We start from the raw sequence: 9,370 nt of genomic DNA, 5'->3' as shown, positions 1-9,370 counted from the left end.
AGTGGGGACTGTCAGTGAATGTACATATGGCAGAAATGTACGGAAAAATCAATTAAAGACGTAATCAAACTGTGTTAACTGTGTTTTTCAAAAAACGCATAATTTTTCACATCATTTACCTTTATTCCACACCGCTCTGTCCATTCTCTGAGAAATGCGCTGATCTTTTCCTTCTTTTATGAAGCCCCTCCCTCAGAAATAGGCGCTCAAACAGCAACATTACACACTAACTAACGTTAAAAAAGTGAAATCGCAATCAACCACCCCTTTAAACAACGGTCAGATTAATTGTATGTGTTTCATTGAAATCTCACCTGTGGTCATCTCTGGCAGGTGTTTGTGGATAATTTCGTCCACGGTGACCTGCATCCCGGGAACATCCTGGTGAAGGGTGGGCAAGGAGAGGCACCCCAGGACAGGGCGACTCTGACAGACCTGTGCGACACTGTGGTGGTCAGCATGAGACCAACTCCTCCGCCTCTACAGCTGGTGCTGCTGGATGCAGGGATCGTGGCGCAGCTCAGCGAGGCGGATCAACGCAACTTCAGAGCCGTGTTCACTGCTGTCGTTCTTAAGCAGGTAAAAGACATTATGGGGATTGTGGTTCTTTTGTTGACAGTTCTGAATATGAATATGTTGTGAATAGAAATGTTCAAGATTTGTTTATTGAAATCAGCATCAGTATTATTTTAGAATTATTCACCCTCAGGCCATCCAAGATTAGGATGAGTTTGTTTCTTCATCAGATTTGGAGAAATGTAGCATTGCATCACTTGCTCAGCAATGGATGCTCTGCAGTGAATGGGTGCCGTCAGAATGAGAGTCCAAACATGTGCTTGTGTTGCCAGGGTGAGCGAGTTGCAGAGCTAATCCTTCATCACGCCCGTGCCAATGAGTGCCAGGATGTGACACGTTTCAAGAAGGAAATGGCTGAACTAGTGGATCATGCGCTCAGTGACACGCTTTCCCTGGGAAAGGTACGGAGTTACACACACCTTCATCACTTCTGTAATTAGTTATAAATTAATATACTACCAGTCAAGTTTGAACTAATTGAGATTTTTGGTTTTGAAATGTTTTTGAAAGAAGTCTCTTCTGCTGCTAAGGCTGCATTTATTTGATTAAGAATACAATAAAAATGGTTATATTGTGAAATATTATTACAATTTCAAATAACTGTTTTCTATTGTAATATATAACTAAATGTAATTTATTCCTGTGATGTAAAGCTGTATTTTCAGCATCATTACTCCAGTCTTCAGTGTCACATGATCTTCAGAAATCATTCTAATATGCTGATTTACTGCTCAAGAAACATTTTTTTGTTATCGATGTTTAAAGCAGCTTCATATTTTTGTGGAAACCGTGTTAAATTGATCAAAAGTGGCAGTGAAGACATTTGTAATGTTACAAAAGATTTCTATTTCAAGTAAATGCTGTTCATTGAACTTTCTATTCAAGAAGATCCTGAAAAAAATGCGTCATGGTTTCCATCAAACTATTAGGCAGCAAAAACTGATAATGTTGGTTTCCATGACTTGTGTTTCACACAGTGTCTGTTGTTTTATAGATTCAGGTGTCCCAGCTGCTGTCTCAAGTCTTTGGTTTACTGATCCACCACAAGGTGAGAGCAGCTGATCTTAGCACATGTTAGTAGATCATAAACTTTGTAAAATAACACTTAGCTGCTTAACGTAACACCTACCTTTCAATAATCCAGTAAGCAGCCTTTCAATTTGTAAACAGGAAGTAGTAATAAAAAGCTAAGCATTTCCATTTTAATGTGAATATTTGACTTGTTTTGTTCCACCTTAGGTCATTTTTAAAGGTTATAATTGAGTCAAGGTTGGAACATAAATGAATGTGTACACACAAGAAATATGGGAGATAAAATATAGTAAATGTTATTTAAATAATGCACAGACAGGAACTGCATGCAAAATAAATACTAACATACAAAGCAGAGATAATGTTTGTTAAAAATCTTACATGCACAATTAGTTAATGTGACAAAATAATGAAAATGCATGATAATATAGTTGTGATGTAGTGATTACACGTTGTGTTTGGATACTATTGTGTGTTTTATGACGTTTAAGTGATGTGTGTTTTGCACTTCCTGTGGCAGGTGAAGTTGGAGAGTAATTTTGCATCTATAGTGTTTGCCATCATGGTCCTGGAGGGTTTGGGCAGATCATTGGACCCCAACCTGGACATCCTGGAGATCGCCAAACCCCTCCTGCTGAAAAACCTGCTCTGATACTCTCTTCAGTGACACTGTCAACATTTACCTCACTGTTCCAGACGCTAATAACAGCTTGAGTGTCGATCAGGGACTCTAACCTAACCTAAACACCATATCTGGGATCAGTTTACACGTACATGGTTAAAGGTGTTCCTCTGATCAATTATATGCTGTGATATTGAGATTGGATTCTACACATGGGGCCAGATTCAGTTTTGTTGTGTCTATTATGCACACGATATGTCAACTAAATCCTACAGTCCTGGTTTATAAATGAAAGGTCGAATTAATACAACAAGGAACATTTCATACATTATTGTATGCACTGCTGTTTAAAAGTTTGGGATCAGTAAGTTTTTTTTTTATGTGTTTTAAAGAAGTCTCTTCTGTTCATCAAGGGTGCGTTTATTTGACCAAACATTTCCGATCAAATAAATGCAGATAAATGCAGCCTTGATGAACAGAAGAGACTTCTTTAAAACACATTATCAATCTTACTGACAGCAGTATATACAGTATGTCCACCTTTTAGGCTGCTTTCACTTTGAGTGTGTTTATCCATTGTACCAAGTGCATTAGACCCAAAACTGCTTTTAAAATCCCTGAAATGTGACGTATAGTGACATTACAGAGTTAGTGGTTACTTCCCATGAAAATGCATAAAGGAACCAGACAGGATTTTATCCAAGCACGTTTCTTTTTGTTTGTGTGTTTAATTAAGTATATAAAAATGATGGCCAGTAAATGTGTTTGTTACAATCCATGTCTATTTGTAAAGCTTTTAGTTGACAGTCATAGGCTATAGGATGAGTTTATCGAGTTTAATTATGTTATGTTCGAAAGATCTGCTGTAGCTCACATCTTAACCAAGATGTCCTTCTCAGCATCCATGTGTCTTGACTGTGTTTTGTTGTGTAACCTCTTCAGATGATTTGCTGTGAACTGGATGAAAATAATTCCTTTGTGTATTTTGCACACCTTTGTCTGAATTAAACCAATGCTCTATAGTTTGACTTTGAGAGAGACTATCTATCAGTTTGTCTTATGAAGTTGTGCATGTGGATAGTGAAAGATGCTTCTAGTAAAGCAATCGACCAGAATTCTCATTGTCTAATATGTGATGGCTGTACATACGTAATGGTGGTTTGTAGTTAAAACATTTAAGCCTTAACCACTGGTAATTATCTGTATGCTGGAGAGTCTATCATTCATCTTTGTTTTAGTCTGAGATGTCACAATTTCTAAGTGTTGATATGAACTGCATCCTATTAAATTTATCATCTGTTTTACTTCATTCAAATGAATATGACTATTCTAAAAGAAAAATATTTATTAATTTGTTTTTATTAGAAAAAAATATTAATCAAACTAAAGACTAAGGAGTAGCTCAAAACCCAATTTTGCTCATTTTTAAACAGTTTATTTAGAATCTGTAAATCAGAAAATTAAAAAAAAAAAAAAAATCGAAAAGTTGCCCATTCATTTTTCTGTATATTTTGTTTTGTAATTTTTTTTATTTAAGTTGTTTCAATTTGTACTTGCAAAATGTGTAAATGTGAGGAAATGTGTCAAGAACTTGCTGTTGAATTCTGTAATTTTGAAAGTTCAATAAATTATAATATTATAATAAAAAAAAAGCGTGTGGCTGGTGGAATCACGTGGTCACGGACGTCGCGGTGTTGCCATAGTGACAGAAGCGTCCGCCGGAAGTGAGGAGGAAAGGAGCGCGATGGCGGACGACGCGATGAAAACGGTGAGAAATTATGGTTATTTTCATTAAAACACAAAAACTCTTGATATTTAATACCTTTAATGTGAACAAAGATCTTCTTTATGGTGGTTTATGATAGTCTATAGCCGCTGTTCTTCGTTATTGTGCTATTTAGTTGCTCGTCAGATTAAATACGTCTGCAAAGAGAAAACAATCTGACAGATTTACGTTTTAAATAACAAAGGTATATTTTATTCATATTTCGTTTAATCTTGAAAAGCAAAGCCTGTCAAAGAAGACTGAAAATGAGCTTTACATAAAGAAAACCAAGTTTATTTTAGGACCATTAAGATTTCTTGCATTTTGACATTTTTAAGCACATATTAGCCCAAATTGTCAATACTTTAATAAAAGTAAAGTGATGTTAATGTAAATTATTTATAAATCATGGTGGTATTTGTTAGATGTGTTCATTCTGATTTTAATTTAAAAAAATGTCAGAAAATTAGTTTATTATAATTTCTCATTACATAATATTAAATATCCATAATATGAGTCAGCGTTAATTAATCAAATGCACAACAGTAAGGTCATTTCTGCTCCTAAATAAATAAATAAATAAATAATAATAATAATAATAAAATAGACAGAAAGAGAGTTAATGTAAAAGGATGAATTAAAGAGACAAAAGTATGTGAATATGTAAATATAAATATAAAAATGGTGTGCTGAAAAATATTAATTCCAGCACACAGAATTTGATTGACTCTGTTAATATATTACATTTTTACATTTTTTGTATAGGATGTGCAGCTGCCTGTGGCCACAGACCTCAAGAAACCTCGTCCAAAGAAAGGTCAGCATCTCAGAGTCCGGAGTCTGTATATATTAATAATATAAATAACTTAAAAATTCAGTTTTGAATGATAAAATACTGCAAAACCAAACTAGCATCTTCAAGGTTCACGCAGCTGTATCTGTTCATCCTGTGGGTGGCGCTGTTTGCCTTTATTTTCCCCCCTCAGCCACATTTTTCAGTGAAGAGGATTATGGCTCAGAGGGAAAAGTCTGTCTAGGAATAGAACGGATTGAGATCAGATTTTGCCAGGGGGCTTGTAAGCAAGAGGAGAAAGATGCAGATGCTTCATGTTGCAGAGGACAGGCTCCTTTTGTTCTGAGGCCCACTGGATTCGGGACGAGGAGTCTTCTATGGCCCCCCATTGCGAGAAGAGACTGCTGCGGCTCACAGCAAGCCCATCTATATCCCCTCTATATGCAAAATAGAAGCTGCTTTCTGCAGATTTTCAATGCCGCCTTTGATATTTGCATTTTCATGATTAGACCAGTTAATGTCCTACATTGATGAAAGATGAAACAGCCGGAATAAGGTTAATCTCTGGTCTAAAAAGTTTTGAACAGTTAAGTCACACTTTAAAATGTTTGAATGTCCTTGCATTACATATGACAAATCAAAGCAAGTGTCTTTTATTGTAAAGAATGGTGCACAATCAACTTTACAAGCAAACCATTTCACAGACAGAAGCTTGTCTGGTTTGAAATGCTAAAACCAGCTGATTCAATCACATTGAACAAAGTGAATATTATAACACCCTGCAGCATCTGCAATGACACTCAGACATATTTTAAATGTCTAGATTCTTTTGTGCATTGTTACATACATATATAGATGCTTTTCTTCTATCTGCAGCTCCCGATCTTCCGATCTTGGAGAGGAGAAACTGGCTTATACATCTGCATTATATCCGCAAAGATTATGAGACCTGCAAGGTAAAACCAGAAGTTCCTACCTGCTGTATAATACTCTTAATAATGTTAATTGATTTGCGTTTCTTCTGATTTCAGGCCATTATTAAAGAACAGCTGCATGAAACTCAAGGCATGTGTGAATATGCTGTGTATGTGCAAGGTCAGTGTAAACTACACAATAAACCGACTCTAACAGTGTAAATGTATTCAATTACTCTAATGTGGTCAAACTGAGTCAGTCTCAGATGTGCAAAATGAGATAATTGCATGCTACATCTACATAGTTTATGAATATCAATATGCATGAATTACCTGAAATTACATACTACAATTGCCAAAATGCACCAGATACAAAAAATATTGTAAAATGTGTGATAATTGGACACCACTCACTGAATTAAACGTGCATCGTAATGTCATGTGACATTGTAGCATGCTAATGTTTGAAATCACTGTTTTACATCGTTAACTGCAACTAAAAACATGAAATAAATGAAATAAAATTAAATATTTAAATATTTTCCGTGAGCTGCCAAGGTAACATTTCTCATTTTCATTTAATTTAAATTGAAGTACTAAAATAACTCAAACTAAATAAACTAAAAGTAATAAATAAAAATTAACAAAAACTATAGACATAAAAAAGCTACAAAAAAAAAAGCTGAATAAAATGATAAAAATGCAAAAAAACTTTAATATTAAGGTGAAAACCAATTAAAATCTAATTCAAAATATGAATAAAAACTATAATAGTATATCAGTAATACTCAAATAACACTGTTTCACATTCACATACTAGTTTTAAACAGTGGTATGCGGTACACAGTATACTGTGCAGTAATCAGTACACTAGTGATCCGTTCCAAACATAGTCGATGTGTCCCAGTTTATCCCGGTGAAAACCTGCTGTGGATTTGTGTGTGCAGCTCTGATCATGCGGTTAGAAGGGAAGATCCAGCAGTCTCTGGAGTTGTTTCAGAGTTGTGCCATCCTCAACCCCAAAAGCTCAGACAACCTCAAGCAAGTGGCACGATCCCTGTAAGCACCAGGCCAAACACACACCACCATTGTTGAAACTGAACGGAAAATTGCTGAAGATAAGTGTTATTTTATGAACTGTGTTTACTCTATGTTTAGTTTCCTGTTAGGGAAACACAAAGCTGCCATTGAGGTTTATAATGAAGCAGCACGTCTCAATCAGAAAGACTGGGTAAGTACACATCCTCTGTCCTGAGTGCTGTCTGATCAATGTGTCTTTAAAGGGTTAGTTCACCCAAAAATGAAAACACTCTCATTATTTACTCAGTACTCACTCTATTGTTGTTCCAGACCCTTACGTGGAAATTTCTTCACACAGCTCTTTTACATACAATGACAGTATATATATATATATATATATATATATATTACATATTTATTTAAATGTTTAAGTTAGGATCAGTGTCTATAGTAATTTATTTAAAAGGTTAAGTCAGTTGGCAGTTAGGGTTTATATTTTTTATTTTTGTCTATTTTATGTATTTATTTAGTTACTTATTATTAGTTATTGTACTCTATTATTATTTATTATATTTATTTTATTTATTTAAATTTTAATTTAGAGACATAATTCTTTTCCATGTGTATATATAGAGAGAGAGAGAGTAGAATAACTATTTTTATATATATATATATATATATATAAGTATATTTGGCACGGATCACTAGTGTACTGATTACTGCACAGTATACTGTGTACAGCATACCACTGTTTGAAACTAGTATATGAAACTAGTAGTGATATTTGAGTATTATTGATATACTATTATAGTTTTTGTTTATATTTTGAATTAGATTTTAATTTAATATGTTCTGTTTTCACTTTAAATCGAAAGTTTTAGTATTTTTGTCATTTCTTCAAACTTTTAAATTTTGAATTAGGTTTTAATTTAATATTTTCGGTTTTCATTTTAAATTTAAAGTTTTAGTAACTGTATTTTTGTCATTTTTATTTAGATTGAATTAGATTTCAATCTTTTTATTTGGAATTAGATTTTAATTCAAAATGTTCTGTTTTCACATTAATTTAGTTAAATTATTTAATTTAAGTTTTTGTGTATTTTTATTTAGATTGAATTAGATTTTAATCTCTTATTTTCAATTAGATTTTAATATTTACTGTTTTTACTTTAAATTTACAGTTTTAGTAATTTGTGTATTTTTGTCTTTTTTTATTTACATTGAATTAAAATAACATGTTAACATTTTGAATTAGATTTTAATTTAATATTGTCTGATTACACTTTAAATTTAGTTAAAGTTTTACAAATTTTTGTGTATTTTTTGTCACTTTTATTAATTAGTTTTAGTTTATTTAGTTTTATTTTAGTACGTCAAGAAAAACTAAACAAAAAAAAGAGATGTTGCTTTGGCAACTAGATGAAATAAATTAAGTTTAAGTTTTTTTTATTTTAATTTTAATTTTATTATTTTATATAATTTGTTGAAATTATTGTAATGTAATTGTAGTAATGTAAAGTTTTTTTTTTTTTTTGTAAGTTTAGTTTAGTTATTAGTAACTATAATAACCCTGTTGTGGGCTATAATATCATACATAAGATATACAGTAAATATTGTCCAGTTCATTCACTGGGAACTTCAGTACTATTTACATAAACCATTAGAGCTGAAAATAAAGTGGATGATCACACAAGTCCTGTATTTTTCTCAAATTAAAAATTTCATTTACACTTTCTGTTTTACAAATATATAGTTTGACCTAAAAGAAAAGGTACTGCACATTTACACTAGTTTCATGATATTTAAATCTATGTCACAAACTTGCTTTATTATAAGATTTGAGTACAGCGTTACCTCACTGCCTTCAGGATGCATCTCCCTTTCATCCCACACAGAATAAATCACCCTCCCTCCGTCCAGATGCTGCAGTTTTGCTGCGATTTGAGTCCATATGTAGTGATTTAACACGAGTCGGCTCATCTCGTCCCTTCATGATCTTTAAAGGACCTTCAGACAGGGTCAACTAAAGTCTGAAACCACAAAAAAAGGAAATAGTAAATAGTGCAAATATGAAATTGCAGAGTTGTGACATGAAAATAAGTAATCGTTCATATTGTAATATGATCATCATATTTAAATTCACTGACACTATTGGATGCAAAAACTTGAACTGAATTGACCTGAATAATGATACATTTGTCTTCTGTAGAGCTGCTTAACAGATGAAACTGAATTCCTTTCATAATCGATACATTTTAAAGTTATTGAACTAATCTGAATCAACAATTAACTGACTGGAGCTGAATAATCACACTATAATGAATAATGACACACACACACACACGCTCACACGCACTCACGCACTCACGCACTCACACACACACACTCACACACACACAGAGAGAGAAACACAAACACACACTCACACACTCACACTCACACACACACACACACACACACACACTCACGCACTCACGCACTCACACACACGCACTCACACACACACACTCACACACACACAGAGAGAGAAACACAAACACACACTCACACACTCACACTCACACACACACACACACACACACACACAGAGAAACACAAACACACACTCACACTCACACACACACACACACACACACTCACGCACTCAC

The 9,370-nt window shown here is 33.6% G+C and overlaps 2 protein-coding genes across 2 annotated transcripts in view; both read left to right on the top strand.

The window, feature by feature from the left end:
* The window catches only part of LOC107701058 (uncharacterized aarF domain-containing protein kinase 2), a 7,167-nt gene extending 4,591 nt beyond the window's left edge, over window positions 1-2,576 (top strand). The window contains exons 5-8 of the mRNA XM_016502977.1: window positions 334-579; window positions 849-977; window positions 1,571-1,624; window positions 2,129-2,576. Of these exons, the coding sequence (XP_016358463.1) occupies window positions 334-579; window positions 849-977; window positions 1,571-1,624; window positions 2,129-2,260 (561 nt within the window). The 3' untranslated portion in view covers window positions 2,261-2,576. The remainder of the gene's footprint in view (window positions 1-333; window positions 580-848; window positions 978-1,570; window positions 1,625-2,128) is intronic.
* A 1,350-nt stretch (window positions 2,577-3,926) lies between these two features.
* LOC107701057 (Bardet-Biedl syndrome 4 protein-like) overlaps window positions 3,927-9,370 on the top strand; it is a 23,541-nt gene continuing 18,097 nt past the window's right edge. The window contains exons 1-6 of the mRNA XM_016502976.1: window positions 3,927-3,998; window positions 4,761-4,812; window positions 5,665-5,744; window positions 5,820-5,883; window positions 6,650-6,761; window positions 6,861-6,933. Of these exons, the coding sequence (XP_016358462.1) occupies window positions 3,975-3,998; window positions 4,761-4,812; window positions 5,665-5,744; window positions 5,820-5,883; window positions 6,650-6,761; window positions 6,861-6,933 (405 nt within the window). The 5' untranslated portion in view covers window positions 3,927-3,974. The remainder of the gene's footprint in view (window positions 3,999-4,760; window positions 4,813-5,664; window positions 5,745-5,819; window positions 5,884-6,649; window positions 6,762-6,860; window positions 6,934-9,370) is intronic.

The sequence above is a fragment of the Sinocyclocheilus anshuiensis genome, unplaced genomic scaffold (genome assembly GCF_001515605.1).
Source record: "Sinocyclocheilus anshuiensis isolate Anshui unplaced genomic scaffold, SAMN03320099.WGS_v1.1 scaffold1468, whole genome shotgun sequence".
NCBI lineage: Eukaryota > Metazoa > Chordata > Actinopteri > Cypriniformes > Cyprinidae > Sinocyclocheilus > Sinocyclocheilus anshuiensis.
The sequence above is the reverse complement of the archived record's forward strand: the minus strand, read 5'-3'. Positions and strand labels throughout refer to the sequence as shown.